General features: G+C 53.6%; 5 protein-coding genes across 5 annotated transcripts in view; 3 read left to right on the plus strand and 2 right to left on the minus strand.

The window, feature by feature from the left end:
* Positions 1-375: 375 nt before the first annotated feature.
* Positions 376-1,822, plus strand: P884DRAFT_293302 (uncharacterized protein; the record flags this gene model as incomplete). Its single annotated transcript, XM_069444215.1, has 2 exons — positions 376-510; positions 1,208-1,822. The coding sequence occupies 2 exons, from the start codon at positions 376-378 to the stop codon at positions 1,610-1,612; spliced, it is 540 nt and encodes a 179-aa protein (XP_069295976.1). The 3' UTR covers positions 1,613-1,822.
* Positions 1,823-2,253: 431 nt separating this feature from the next.
* P884DRAFT_42241 (uncharacterized protein) lies at positions 2,254-2,876 on the plus strand. Its single transcript, XM_069445885.1, has one exon. It carries the CDS (start codon positions 2,410-2,412, stop codon positions 2,782-2,784), a length of 375 nt encoding a protein of 124 aa, XP_069295977.1. The 5' UTR covers positions 2,254-2,409; the 3' UTR covers positions 2,785-2,876.
* A 3,720-nt stretch (positions 2,877-6,596) lies between these two features.
* P884DRAFT_205071 (uncharacterized protein) lies at positions 6,597-9,215 on the plus strand (the record flags this gene model as incomplete). Its single annotated transcript, XM_069438620.1, has 6 exons — positions 6,597-6,752; positions 6,825-7,118; positions 7,233-7,448; positions 7,531-7,652; positions 7,714-8,275; positions 8,337-9,215. 6 exons carry the CDS (start codon positions 6,597-6,599, stop codon positions 9,213-9,215), a joined length of 2,229 nt encoding a protein of 742 aa, XP_069295978.1.
* Positions 9,216-10,516: 1,301 nt separating this feature from the next.
* On the minus strand, positions 10,517-12,553 carry P884DRAFT_204995 (uncharacterized protein; the record flags this gene model as incomplete). Its single annotated transcript, XM_069438615.1, has 1 exon — positions 10,517-12,553. One exon carries the CDS (start codon positions 12,551-12,553, stop codon positions 10,517-10,519), a length of 2,037 nt encoding a protein of 678 aa, XP_069295979.1.
* A 1,509-nt stretch (positions 12,554-14,062) lies between these two features.
* The window catches only part of P884DRAFT_205094 (tryptophan RNA-binding attenuator protein-like domain-containing protein), a gene marked incomplete at both ends in the record, with an annotated part of 1,796 nt that continues 1,337 nt past the window's right edge, over positions 14,063-14,521 (minus strand). Inside the window, 2 exons of the mRNA XM_069438623.1 lie at positions 14,063-14,107; positions 14,182-14,355. Of these exons, the coding sequence (XP_069295980.1) occupies positions 14,063-14,107; positions 14,182-14,355 (219 nt within the window). The remainder of the gene's footprint in view (positions 14,108-14,181; positions 14,356-14,521) is intronic.

Below are 14,521 nucleotides of genomic sequence, written 5' to 3' on the forward strand. Positions count from 1 at the left end.
GCCCCGTTTCTTTTTGGCGGCGTATGCCCGGCGTACCTACCTACCAAGTATAGAGCATCTCGGGTATGTGTTATGGATGAATATAGGTACGTATGTACATTTTCTGGCGGAGTACTACCGTACGGGCCCGGATTACCAATCTGTTACACGTGCAAACTTGTTGATTATGGGACCAAGGCACGCACCTTTAACTAGTGTAATGCATTTCGTACCATACGGGTATACGGATTACACCAATAAGTTACACACGTACTTCGACCTGATTACCTTGGCCGAGTACTGCAAGTTTTCGGTTTCCTCCCCACCCCGCCATGGTAGCGTGGTGCGCAACTGCGAAGCACCAGCTGCACCTAATCGGAACCGGCTAGTTCCAAGATGGTGAAGCCTTCGGTTCCTGCTTCCCAGCCGGGCGGCCCACACACCCTCCCGCTGCGCCTTTGCATACCTGGTAACACCCATGGGCACCCATGGGCACACGCGGACAATGCAGCCAAGCCGATGCTCGGTACTGTACGTCTTACGTACCGTACATGTACCCAACAACCTTTTACACGTACGAGCACCGCCGGGCGGTTGCATGTCCCGTTACTCCCTGCGCCTTGTTTCTGGGACCGCACCTTCTTGCATTAGCCTGCATGCTGCAGATGATGCCCCAGTCATCAGTCACTCGGTTGACCTGCAACCTTGGTCCCTCTGCAGTGAGCGGTCCCCCTGGCGTCACTGCTGCCTTCACGCCGCAAGGCCTCTCCGCCAGTCCCGTACCAATTCCACCGCGGAACTTGGGGTCGGCTTCCTGGGGCCTATAAGGCTGCCATGATGCCTCCTCGTCCGTCCGTTGACTGATGAGTCGACATCACAGCCCTCTTCTCTCGTTGGCAGGTGTAGTGCCTGATTACTCAACTTTCCTGTTTCGGTTTTTTTTTTTTTTTGTTGTTTTTGTTTTTGCTTGCTCTTGCCGTTCGCTTCATCACCGTTTCCACCGTCCTGCTCTTGTCCATTTCTCGGTTGAGCGCTCCTCTGCGGTGCTGCCTGAGCCGTAGCCCTCTCGCATTTTCTACTTATTGTCTCGTTGCCTTGGGCGTCTTCCTGGGAGCCAGTCAGTCACAAACTCTCACATCGCAACTCGACATCCCAAACCATTGTCGTCCCACCTCGTCGAATTATAAGCCCCTCGTCCTCCCCCGGGACCTGAATTCACCCCAACCAGCAAGACTCGGGACCCGTCATCACCACATTCACGCACACCACACAGCCAGGCAACGACAGTCCAGTCACCGACAGCCGCCGCCTTCTATCTCAACCGTCCGAAAAGCTCAAAACCAGGCAGGCGTGTGGTTGCTCCCTCAAGGGAGAGACGTTCAAGATGTGCTACCAGCTGGTCGAGCTCTACTCGGCATGCCGATGCCTTTACTACCAGCACGCCGTTGACCGGTGTGCCGCATACGGCCGCCCAGGCCACGGCATTCAGATGCGGACGATACTGGTCGGGTACGCCTGCAGCGAGCACACGTCGCACGCAAGCGGATACGACTGCTCGTACTCCCCCCAGTACTCGGACTCGGGCTATTACTCGGGCCGTTCGTCCAAGAGCTCCCGCGGCCACTACCGGTGAAAGGTCAGGTCTTCGACGCTGGGCTGCTGGCCCTGGCACCCGCCGCCACTGGAACACTTCCAGCTGAGAGACTGGGCCTCCTACTTCTCCCCCTTCCGAGCTCGGCCCCCGGTGCTGGCCCAGCCCCCATCCCGACTTTCTTTTTATACCTCTTCGTGGGCCACGACCGCCGCGGTAAGACACGCAGTCATATCGCCGAAGACGAGAAGCAAAAAAAAAAAAAAAAAAAAAAAAAAAAAAAATCCCCCGGATACGAAGCGGGTCCACGATGCTCAAGGTCAAAACGCATGGACACGATGATCACGAAATGGCTTCATGAACGAAGAGATGAGCTCGGACACGACAGACGGTTTCACGGAGCACGCCTTTCCCTCGCTTTTTTTTTGCAGCGAGATGTTTCCCTTTTCCGCACTTCAAGTTCTCACCCTCGAGGAAGCATCAGCATTGAAATTAGAATGCATACGACAAAACGGTATCACGCATAACTTGTACAACACCACCTCCCGCATTCAACACCCACGCCCCCCTGTTGTTTCCTTTTTTTTCTTTCTTATCTTTCCTCGTGTTTTCTGCCTTGGTTTTCTTCACTTCCTTTCTTTGTTCACCACAAGACGGCACGAGCAAGATATGCATATGGGTCATGATACCAGGCGTTTGTAAACAGGGGGGATTCCAGGCAACTGGAGGGTTGGGGGTTTGGGCTTTTGTTTCCTCTTTTCATATCTCTTGTTTCGGGTGCTCTTCATGTTTTCTCTTTTTTTTTGGTTCATGTTTGAATGTCGGATGTGTGACGCTGGATGGACTCGCCCCTCATCATATCTAATTCCTGCTCCGGTAGCAGTGACAAACACGGCCGTACCTTGATGGTAGGACGGACGGGAAGGAGGGGTTTGATAAGAGCAGCACATGGCCTGCTCTGGGGATGCTTCTGGCTTAGCCCTTCTTCTTCTTTTTTTTTTTTGTTTCTTGTTTGGCTTTTCCATGTCAGCCGCGCTGACACCCTCAGGCTGGATCCCACGGGCTACAACGTCTGCAAGAGAGCTGTAGAGATCCGGCTAAGCAGCGGGGCATTGTTTGTTTGCAGGTTAGCGCAAATAGAAGCTGGATGTTCACAAGTCTTGCTCGGGCTCTGCCTTGAACCGCGCGGCGTAGGCTTCCGCGGAGAGACTTGAGTGCCATGTTCAATTCGCAGACCAATCTTTGCGTCTATTCTGCGCCATCAACTTCGCATGGTTGTTTCTCTAGAACTTCACGAGGCTAGGTGAGGTGAAGACGAGGGTCGCGGCAGGCCGGCGAGAAGTGCCCCTATTGGCCGTAGGTCAGCGCGGTATTGAGAGGCCCTGAACGGACGGTATGTAACGTACGTACATACATACTGTATTGTACGACAGTTTTTGTACAGTACATACAGAGTACTCTGTCCTCTGCTCGGTCGGTCGATGCAGCAAAGCCAATTGGGGGTCGACGTCGGGTCCTCCTCAGAGGGTACCATCCGAAACGTCCAAAATAACACATTTTGGGCAACAATACCATCCAAAACCGGCAAATTAAAACGAGTGGCACGGGATGCGGAGCGCGTTTCGGGCACAGCCCGAGCAAGGAACACGGAAAGCGAGGACGGGAGCCAGACTGGCGGGTGCGGATAAGGCCAGGGAGTACGGATGACAACTCTCTCTACTCTACGGACAATGTATGTACTAGTTATACCTACCTATGTATGTATTACATATAATCAAGGACGGGATAGGTACTAATACTGTACCTTATTGTAAAGGGAGGGGGGGAAGCCTGAAATCAGGCCCCGTTCAGCCTGTCAGCCCTAAACATGGAACTGTACGGAACACGTAAGGTATCTCAGGTGTGTGCGAGCGGAAACAGGCATATATACCTACTCTGTACATGTATGTACGCATGTACATACATCCAAGATTGCGGAGTAACTGCTGCACTGCTGCACCTACGTACACTGGCGGCGGAACAACTGCCCGCCTTGCTGCTGCTGCTGCTGCTGCTGCTGCTGCTGCCGCCCAAGCGCTTCACCTCAGCCCATCGGCATCAATCAAGTACTCTGGGTGCATGGGTACGCGATAAAAATAGGCAGGAGAGAGGGGGGAAGGGGAGAACTGCGAATCGATGGCATGCACTATCATTTTCAATATTTATTGCATCGCTTCCTCTTTCCTTCTTCTGTACCAAGTCGCAGCGCAATCTAGAGAGTTGCCTAACATCGAACGCCGTTGTTGGAGGTTTTCTTACGCAGATAATGAGTGGCTTCCTTGAGGTGGCAGGTAAAGTCCCTACTAGCAAGGTACATACATATACCCGGAGCTAGTGCGTAAGGTATGTGCAACACACATACCTGGACAGTTGGAGGCACAAAACGTTAAACTTACTTGCGTCTAACTGTAGAACAAAACCATCCAAATCCGGGAATGCACAGGGTCTTCCACCCAACATGTGGCCACGCAAAACGGACAAGCATTGTTACAGCTAGTGCAACGACGGAGTACATCCGCACGGATTCGACCTGTATCAATTAGCACAGAGGGCCCCGAGGAGACAGAGAGAGGAGGGGCTGGCCCTCGTCTGAGAGTCAGCGACGGGCGCTGCCGAAAGCGCCGCCGCCGTGCGGCCACGCCGCGCTTTGTGGTCACGGCACTTTCAGACGAAAACCTGGGTGACGAGTCCCCCCCGTTGCCGCGAATTGCGGCGCAACCGTCGGTTCGGTCGTCCTAAGTTTGGAAAAGAGAACAAAAGGACGATGGAAAACCTGTCAGATACTACCTGGGCCCATCGAGATCCGACATGCGCGTCTTGTTCTTTCTTCGCACTTCCATTCTAACCCTCTCTTTCTCCTTCGCTTCTCTTCTATCTTTGTCCAGATCATGTAATGTGAGGTAGGATTGTTTCCGTCGATCTCCGGTCGTACCGGACCCGGGTCGCTTACAGTGGCCTTCTATGCCGGAGTAGCCGGGTCGGGGCTTCGGATTTTACCTCTTTCTTCTCTCTCTCTCTCTCTCTCTCTTTTTTTTTTTTTTTTTTTTTTTTTTTTTTTTTTTTTTTTTTTTTTTTTTTTTTTTTTTTTTTTGCGTCACAGTACGTAACGCAGAACAGGGCCACGTTGTCCGCTGACCCAAACACGTGTGCGTGTACACAGGTACCTCTTTGCCTTGCACACGACAGAAGCAGGAACACTTCTCTCCTTGGTACAGTGGGTACTTTGCAAGGTCGAGATCTTTGGTTTCTGGTGTGTGCGCCTGCCCTGCTGCTGTACGACGACCGCTCGACACTCCTCACCAGACTGTTCACACACTGCGTTCTCACACACGAGACCCGCACTCGCAACTGCGCTCAGTGGTTATCCGATCTAGGCTTTTTTTTTGGTTTTTGGGGGGGGGGGGGAGGCGCACGCACGTTTCCTGAGCTGCGGTGCAACAAGCGACCCCGCGGAGCTTGGCCCTGTGGTCATCGTCGCCATGCTATTCTGGAACCCGGCGTCGCCGTCGTCAGCTCTGCTGCATCTGGTGGGCGTGGTGGGTAGGTAACTCCATGGCTCCGAACTGCATGCACACGTAACGTCATCATAATGGACTACGGGCATGTATAGTACACAGATCACGTACGGATGTACACATATATTAGGAAGTCATACAAGTTTTCTGGTCCGTAAAGTATGCACGCAGTGGACCCTCTTTGTTTTTGGTTCCGCGGACGGGCGCGGCTCGGTTATGGATGCAATGATCTCTGTACGCCCCATCGCGGATTTTGAACCATGAGACGGGGTGGTGATGTGGCCCACCGCATGGGAGCGGGAGGATGGGGCTCCGGCGTCTCTCTCATCAAAAATACTTGTATGGCCCGCTTCCCCTTGCTTGTGCGTGCGCCCAAACGGAAATAATACCTGAGGACCCCGATTCTTTATGGAGACGTCTATGATGTGAATTAATGTAAAAACGATTGACGTTGAATTGAAAGGATCGGAGATGGTTTGAGATGACAAACCAAGCAGCTTCGGCGTTAGGTCGTCATATTGGTTCTTTCCGCCCAGTGATTACAAAGGAAAGATGCGAGCATAGGGTGGGGGTCACTGCCTTGAGAGGGATACCAGCACCTTCATGTAATTTGTTGCTAACTTATTGATGTGCTTGGAGAACCAGAAAAGAGGAAATCTCAAAGAGCTCTTAGTAATACCTATACGTGAATGGTGAAAAGAAAATGAAGAATATTATAGGTTCAAAGTAACTTCCCTAACTTTTTCTAGAGGGTGGCCTGTATTTGCGAGTTTCAAAAGGCTGTTGCTTACGCACGCCCAGCCATTCACCCTACGCTACACCGTAGCTGTCTGTAACATCATATGTGTTACAAGGAAACGGAAAACGTCATCACACATAGGATGTCTACAAGTAAACAGTAGTTATTCGTATTTCCTCACTTGCAGCATCGAGCCCCTAAACTCCGGGACCCTGACTTCCCGAGCCCTTAGACCCCTGAACCCTGACTCTAACCTCTCCCAAGACTGCGGGGCACGGATCCAAGAGAACGCGGGCAGCGCGTGGCTTCAATGCTAGTTAGGGAAAGTTGTTCCGTGCAGATTTCTCCACAGCTTCCCGCGCGCGGTAGTTAATAGCCGAGGTTTAGCCGATATCGTTTTATCGATAGCCCCACCAGCGCGTGTGAATGATGATAAGGAATGCCTTGTAGAATAATTAACTACTACGCGTTAAAGTAGCACGTTAAGTGCCTTTAAACTCGGGAAGCCTACGATTTAACAGATTGGTGGTACTAAAATAGAAAACGATTCCTACAACTTCTCAAGGCGGATGCTATTGCTGACACGTTTCATCATTTGACTCTTTTCTTCGTTATTTTCATTTCGAGAATTTCATCCTCTTCTGTTACTTGCAGCCGAGCGCCGCCGCGGGCAGCTCCGATTTAAATCTCCCATTTCGAGGAACATTGTCGCCGAATTGACTTCAAAACAGTGATGGCCGCTTCTGGGGCTCTCGACCCCGGCGGCCAGCCCGATCTCGATCTCGACGCAAACGAGAAAAGGGACGCCGAGATCAAGGCAGCCCTCGCTCAAGGTCAAGAGCTTGCCAAGGATGGCAAGTATTCCAAAGCGCTCCGTGTCGTCGTGGATGTGAGCTCCGCCCAAGAACCCTACCACAACCTGCTTGCTCGATCGACTAATCAGCACAACGCTTGAACAAAGGCTGTCAACCTGTGCCCGTGCGACCCAGCCGGCAATGGGAAGCAACGACATGGAAAAGACAAGTCGTGCAACATCTCACAATGTATGGCCGCCCTGAAGTCCAATGACCCGGATGCGCTTTACCAGGTCGCTAAGGGCCCTTGTACGTGCGGCTACCCCTGGCCGTCCTGTTCTATCCCCACACATGCTGTGGCCCTTGACGCACTGGCAGACTGCCTCTTCAAGGCAGAGCAGCACACGGCTGCGCTGTCCACTGCGCTCGCTACCATCCGCTTGGACCCTACATCGGCCGTGGTAAGTCTAATCCGTCCGCGAGCGCACATAGGCACACACCCACACATACATACATATATATATATCCATACACGTACATCCATTACTTGTGCAAAACTTACCCAGTTCCCATAGGGCTACTGCCGCGGAGCTAAGATCCTCCGGCATCTGCTCAAGAACGCGTCGATTACACAATCAAAACCGGCCGAGGCTCGTGTCGTCGCCCACATCCTCAGCGGGGACGACAGACTGCCCTCTATCCTTGATCTCCGCCGTCTTCTTGACCGTTTTGTTCAAGTCGGGCTGGACATCACCAGCCGCTATCGTCACAAACCGAAGGACAGCTACAATGTGAGTGGCCCCAAACACATGTGGCTTCTTGTTTCACACACTTCTACCGGGTCGGCACATACTTACCACCATCTAACCTCAGGTCGTCCTCCAGCGCATGGCTTACCACATGAAATGCGAGATAGCACGCAGGGACCCGGTTAAGGAACTGCCCTCCGAAGTGCTAAGCATGATATTCTCGCTGCTCGACACTACCACTTTGATGTAAGCGCCCGAGAATATCCTCTAAGGCTTTCCGTGCCCGTCTTGTCTAATGCTGTCAAAGTCGGTGCCTCGGCGTCAACAAACAATGGAATCAACACATAACCCACGACAGCAGGCTCTGGGCGGATCTGAGACTTAGCAGACCAGGCAGTCCTGGCCGCCATTTTCCCGCCTTCCTGCAGAAGCACCAGCGCGATATCAAGAGCCTCGTCATACACGACGTCTCGCGCTTCCAGCTCACGACGACCAAGATCCACCAGATTCTGCAGGGTCTGCCTAGACTTGAGCGGCTATACCTCGACTCGGGGAAGCGTTACCCTAATCGATCCGAGATTCATCTGCAGCTTCCCCGAGCGCCGACCCCCAGCTCTGCCCGCCTTACTCAGCTTTCCCTGGTCTCGTTCAACTTGGTAAAGCCTGTCATGCAACTGCTTTCCTTCAGCCGGGACACCCTCACTGTGCTGAATCTCGTGAATGCGGGGCCATTTGTTTCTCGGCAGTCAGCCGGAACTAGCAACCCCTTCGACGCCATCCGCCTTGCCAAGCTGAAGAAACTGCGCATCACCCAGGGAGACCCAACGGTGCCCTCGGGACAGCTGTCCTGGGAGGACAACATCGAGATGGTGCGTAGCTCCTTTATCGACATCTCTCACGGCTTCTGCTCCAGAAGACTAATTCGTACAGGAACCGATCGTGATGGCCACGCCAAACCTCGAGCAGTTCCACCTGGACGGCTTCCTCGCCTACTGGAGGCGAGACGAGCCTAGAATCGAAAAAGACGGCCAGTGGCTTTCCCTCCGCAAGCTCGTGCTCGGCTCCCTGCGGACCCCCGACGACACGACAATCGATGATTGGAACACGCATTTCCTCCCTCCTCTGCCGAGCACTATGGAGTCAATCGAGATGCTCAATGTCTCTCCCGAGATCGCCCACAACGTCATGTTTACCCTCAAGTCGAGCGACCCGGTCACGAACGACTGGGCCCCGCCTCACGAGGAATACGAGGCTCGGCACTTCCCCAACCTCGAGGTGTTCCGCTGCATATCCGGGGTCTTGCATCACGCCCTGCTGCAGCGCGTCCTCGAACCCTCGGCCAGGGCCGGCAAACTCAAGGTCCTCGAGCTGGCAGCCACATCAGCTCCGGGCTTCTACCCTCGAACGCCCTCCGCTGGCTCTCAGCTAGGCAGCGACTTCGTGCCGGCCAGGGACCTCCGCGCCCTCGCATCCGAGAACCTCCACACCCTCGGCCTGCACGACTTCAACTTCTTCGACGACACGAGCAACCCCCACGCCTCCATCTACGCTTTCTGCGGCGATCCCTTCATCGACTGGCTCGACTGCTTCCCCAACCTTCACACTGTGGCCGTCTACCCGGGCAGGTGGGAGGGCGTGGCCTACTTCATCGCGAAGTTGATCCTCCACCCCAAGGTCAAGGTCATCCACCAGGACTACCTGCGGGGCGTCCACTGGTACGAGGCACAGCAGCTAGCCAAGGAGCACGGCGTCGAGCTGCGTCACACGCCCAACCACCTCCCCGTCGGCTGGCCTATGATCGAGGACTGAGCTGCTTGCGCCCGCCCTGCCCGTCGCGCGGTTCCGCCAGGTGGCACCCCTGGGGGGGTTGGCGAACACAGCTTGCCTCTCGCCATGAGAAGGGGAATACGACGAAACTGTATTGGCGTTGGAGAGTGCGGACTCTGCTTGGCCGCGCTTTGTGGTTGGGAACGGGACACGGCATAAGTTGCATCACTGGCGTTTTCTTTACTTCCATACTCCCCGTGCCACTCTCCTCGGCTCTGGAGTACCGGCGAGCAGGTTAGCCTCCCCATCTAGCACACAACTTTGGGCTGGAGAGATCGTGGTGAAGATCAGAAAAAGAAAGCAACGCGGCCGCTTGGCGTTGTGTTTTTGGTATGAACCGTGCTAATGATACCCATACCTGGTTTTTTTTTTTATTTTACCTTTTTTTTCCCGTATCCCACAGTTGCACAGAGTGGGAGATATCTCTAGGGAACAATGTGTTTGGGGAGGTTTAATGCGCCAATGGATTACGGAGACGACAGATTTCTACCGATGGGCATGGTAACAACGATAATGAATAAAGGAAGTTTGCGCTGCGTAGCTTATGACCTCTTTTAGCCCAAAACAATTTTCCTTTCATTGCCTTACTTTGCCGTGGCCACTATCTATAACAGCATTGGTGAGGAGGAGACGTTTTATTCTCGCAGTTCCACGACTCGTCGCCTTCAACTTCAGCCCATTTTGATGCAGTGCATGCTAATCCGCCGCCTCCCACGTTCACGTTGCATCAAAACTTGTCACCTGAGTGTTGGAGGTTGATAATGTTGTAAGTCTACCGAGCTCCATTTGGCTACTCAAACTCGGCAAGTCGCGACTGCTAACCCAGGATCGCGGGATATATACCCAACGACCTGGCGCGTACATATCCATGAAGAGGCTATCTAAGTGTCAGAACCCAGTAGTAGAGAAAAAAAAGCCACCAGGGAGAAGAGCAAAAGTAGTGATGAAGTCTCTCCGTGGGCGACTCCATAATTCGGAACCAAACGCCCGAGCCGTAAATGTGAAGGCCGTCCGTGGAAAAAAGGGGGGAAGGGGGGAAAATGATGAAACTGGAATAGAAGCCGCCATGCAGTCAGTCCTACGACTCACCATAGCCGCCCGTAGCCAGAGGCATAACCGATGCAATGCTGCAATACCAGATGAACCATCGCCAAGACAGCCTGAAATCGTGCACCTCGAAACCCTAATGTCCCCCTTCTTCCGGTGCCATGCAAACCTAGTATGACCTATGCCTTGATGCCAAGTCTAATAAAGGATGCCTCTTCACTCCTTGCCATTCCTTCTCACGCCCCAACACGAACCGTGCCATGCGAATCCCGGCTCAAATCCTTCACCTTTGCCTTCATCTCCTGTCGCACCAACTCCTCTCTGCGCTTTTTCTCCTCTGCCGCAGCGGCTGCCGCAGCTCCAACGGCGGCCTTGGCTCTCTCGGCGATCGCCTTCCAGTTGGCGGGATCCTTGGCCAACGTGGGGTCTTGTTGCTGGTATTGGCGCATGACACGATTGGCCTGGCGCATTTTGCATTTCATGTGGTAGCCAGGCTCGTTGGCCTTGCGCCACTCCAGGTATGCCTCATACAACTGCTGTTTGACCGGGTCATGGTCGCGGGGCTTCGTAGTCACGGGGAAGTACGGGCGGGCTGGCTTACTGTTGGAGCCTATTGCGAGCGGTACTGGCGTCACTGGTATAAAGGACACCGCATGAGGCGGGTATAGGTTGACTCCTGGGATTGCGCTCTGTGTGCACACCGGCAGCTGGAGTCCAGCTGTTGGCGGAAGCGTGTTGAAGGCGTTGGTTGCTGGCAAGTTCGTGGTGGTAAGAACTTGCGGGCTCGTCATGGTGGCCGCGGAGATTGTGGCTGCCACTCCAGCATGTGATATGATCTGCCCCGGGTACGCACCAACTGGCAACCCATTCGGGATCGCTCCCTGAACAGGGGTGGCGAACTCGAAAGGACGACTGATCGGCTGTGATCTGGACAGCGGGGCCTCAACATTGCCACTTTTGTTGACAAGACGATGCTCGTGAGAGATCGCTGTCGCTGTTGAGGCTAAAGTGGGCTGGGACGACCGAGATGGAGAGTTCCCCTTTGCCGCTGCGTGTGGGGTTATAGAGTGGCTCGACATCGCGTCTGGGAAGATGTTTGTGAGAGGGGGCCGTGACATCTTCTTGGGCGGCATCCAGGGTGCCGCGTCACTCTGGGCTGCCGACTTGAACTTAGCAGCGGCAGGGTTAAGGCGTTGCTCGATACGCAGGCCCGCCCCTGAGCGGCCGTCTGTGTCGTCACCTCTGTCGGTCGACCCATAGCCAGAGTCGTTGGAACCTTGGCGTTCAAGCTTGCGCATCTGGTCAAGCTGCTGAGCGAAGAAAGTGTTTGCGGCCTCGTCGCTCTGTCCTAGATGTATGCTTCTGTCCAGAACTTCGGTCTCATTTTTGACCTTCAATGCCATAATTGCAGGGTCAAAAATGCGACGAGATGGCGCCGCCGCAACACCGGCCTCAGGCTTCGGGGAGGGATGCCGCAGATTATTTTGCAGCCTGTCCAGCATTCTTTGAAAGCGCAGTTCTTCCTCGTCCGATTTCACCGTAGACGCATTGCTGGGTTGGATCTCGGAGGCCGATGATTCGGACCCACCGAGACCAAAGTGTCTCTGTTTCCCTTGAACACTCGACTCTTCGGGAGACTCTCGAAGATGTGAAGAAGCCGAAGAAACTGAAGTGGCCGGATTACCCACATCTCGGTTACCATCCAACACCTTTTGCAGCTCAACAAAGAGGTCATCCGGATCTTGCGACGATATGCGCCGAAAGGCTGTGAAGCCATTGAGGCGTCTCAACTCGCCAACTGCAGGGACGGGCGACATGTTTCCCTGATTGGCGGCGACGACATCAAAAGAGAAGCGGTTGGGCAGCGCGATGGTCTCCCCATTTACGCTGGCGAGTATCGGCTTGGCCTGCTTTAACTGAACATTGATGACCTCCTTTGCGTCATCCCCCGACGTGGACGAAGAAGAAGAGAGGAGCTGCCAAACCGGAGCGGAAACGGTGTTTTCCCAGGCAACCTTCTTCTCTTTGGGGAACCGGAACTGCGGACCCGAGAAAGACTCGTCAGTTTCGAGGCCGAGACGGATACATACATCGTCGCTTGGATCATAGGCTTGCTTGTGGATCTTGGTGCTGGCCTCTGTTGAAGACGCAGCAGTTGCTCTCTTTCGCCAGTCGTTTGATGCGATGCCTTGAGTTGTCTTGGTTTTCAGGCCGCAGGGCCTGAGCCGGGGAGCGCTCTTGATGCTAGAAACATGCTTGGTGCACCCGGCCATGTTGGCAAATTGCCGAATGCCAGCGGAGGCTGCTGTGGTTTGTTGAGCAAAGTTTGGAGTCACTATAGGGTTAGTCAGGTCATCATCATGACGAGTAGTTTGCCAAGGCACATGAGCGTTTTCTCAGCCGAGCCTGTTTCGAGGCCAGGCATTGGGAATGTCATAGGGAACCGAATGAATTGTGGGTGAAAGCACGAACCCTGGGAGGAGAGAAAACCGGAGAAGGGAAAAACGAAGCCTAGATCTGTTTGTGCCAGCTGCTGGCTGATGTTTCCTGTTGCTCAAACTCACCTGCCGCTAGCAACTTGTTTGCTCTTTCTGTTATCCGCAGCCCAGGACTAGCTCAGAGCCTCCAACGTGCTAAGTCTCTATAGCCCGGGCTTATATCTGGAAAGACGAAAAGCGAGAAGAGAGGTTATGGAGCGGCCAATGTCAGCGTGGTTATCTGGGCAGCTGGGACGCGGCGGCGGGGATCGATTGCGTTGGTGGCTTCTCCTTCGCCCGGGATGGAATTGCTTCCTCTCGCCAATTGTTTGCAAACAAACGCTCTGGTGTTTTGTTCGAACTCCGAAAACAAACAAGAAGAAGAAGTCGTAAGGCTGCGGGAGAGACGATACGCGCAATGTACCCAAAAAAAAAGATCAGCGACAACTTTGTGGGATTGCAGCCTCTTCGCTTGGATGGTTTGGGTTGGTGAAGACGGGCGGGGAGCAGACAACAGCACGACAAGAAGCCGAGTAAGTAAGCCTGCATTTGAACTGTCGGTGGGGTTGGGGGGGGGGTGTACCTCGACGAGGAAGGGAAGGCGATCGCCCCTTAAGTACCTGAAGCGCATGTGGAAGAAGGTGCAATTGCCGTCATCAGCTGCATGTGTCCACCGCAAACTGCATATACTCCTCTTTCATGCCCGTATCGGCGCTTGCTCTTTCCGGGGCGAGACCATGGCAGTTTACGCGAGGAAGTCGCTTTGTGACTGCCCTCGGTTTCCAATTTGAGGTTCGAACCATTCAATGCCGAGTAGCTGCCCCTAGCACAGTGAGATTGTCGTGTCAGAGATGGGAGTTGTGACCTTGCTCTAGGAAACTGGGAAGTCGTCGCAAGACGACGAGGAAACCAAGGTTGGAATGAGAAATCAAAGCGGCCGTTCGTTCGCATTGTACCATCGCTTTCTAAACTCAACAATGATAACCGTTCCTGGAAGGTGAACCTGATATGACTGATGAAGACCTACGGAGGAGCTCAGTGCGTTTCGCTTTGCTTGGCGGCCAACAGCCCAGCAGGTAGGCGTGCTCACTTACACTAACAGGCCAATATGAGACGGGTCATGTTCACCTATCAAAGCAAACTCTCGAGTACTCAACTAACATGTCGCTTAGATACAAACGGCGGGGAAATGTTGAGAGATATAAACCCAATTTCAGAAAAGATGAGAATAGGAAAAGAGGAGCGAGTTGCCACTTGCTTCAATGAGCGTGACCAGGGGTGGCGTGAGGCGAGCACCAAACCCACTTAAGCATTTACCTGCTGGCCCCCCATGTAGGCCGCGAAGGATTTCTGCACAACATTGGTTAGCTTTCTGCGGTCTTTCGTCCTTCCATCGGGAAGAGCACGGGGAGGAATCGACGTACAGCGTTCCTGGTCTGAATAAAGACGGTGCCGGGGCCGGTGAACTTGCACACCAGGCCCTCACCGGAAGCCAGGCCGGAGATGATGCCGCCCGAGGCGACACGCTCTAGGACGTATTTGGTGTTCCAGGCGACGAGGTGCCCGTTGTCCACGATGTACTTCTCGCCTTCCACGAGCTTAAATGTCGGTTAGCATGTGCGCCATGATCGAAGGCGGCGAACCGACTCGCTGGCGGTTCAAGATCAAAAAAAGAAAAGAAAAGAAAAGAAAAGAAAAGAAAAGAAAAGAAAAGAAAAGAAAAGAAAAGAAAAGAAAAGAAAAGAAAAGAAAAGAAAAGAAAAG

Source organism: Thermothelomyces heterothallicus (assembly GCF_042370625.1).
Source record: "Thermothelomyces heterothallicus CBS 202.75 unplaced genomic scaffold P884_scaffold_18, whole genome shotgun sequence".
NCBI classification, from domain to species: Eukaryota; Fungi; Ascomycota; class Sordariomycetes; order Sordariales; family Chaetomiaceae; genus Thermothelomyces; species Thermothelomyces heterothallicus.

Coding starts and splice junctions, on each gene's coding strand:
- P884DRAFT_42241 (XM_069445885.1), top strand. CDS start 2,410: ATGGACTCGCCCCTCATCATATCTAATTCCTGCTCCGGTAGCAGTGAC.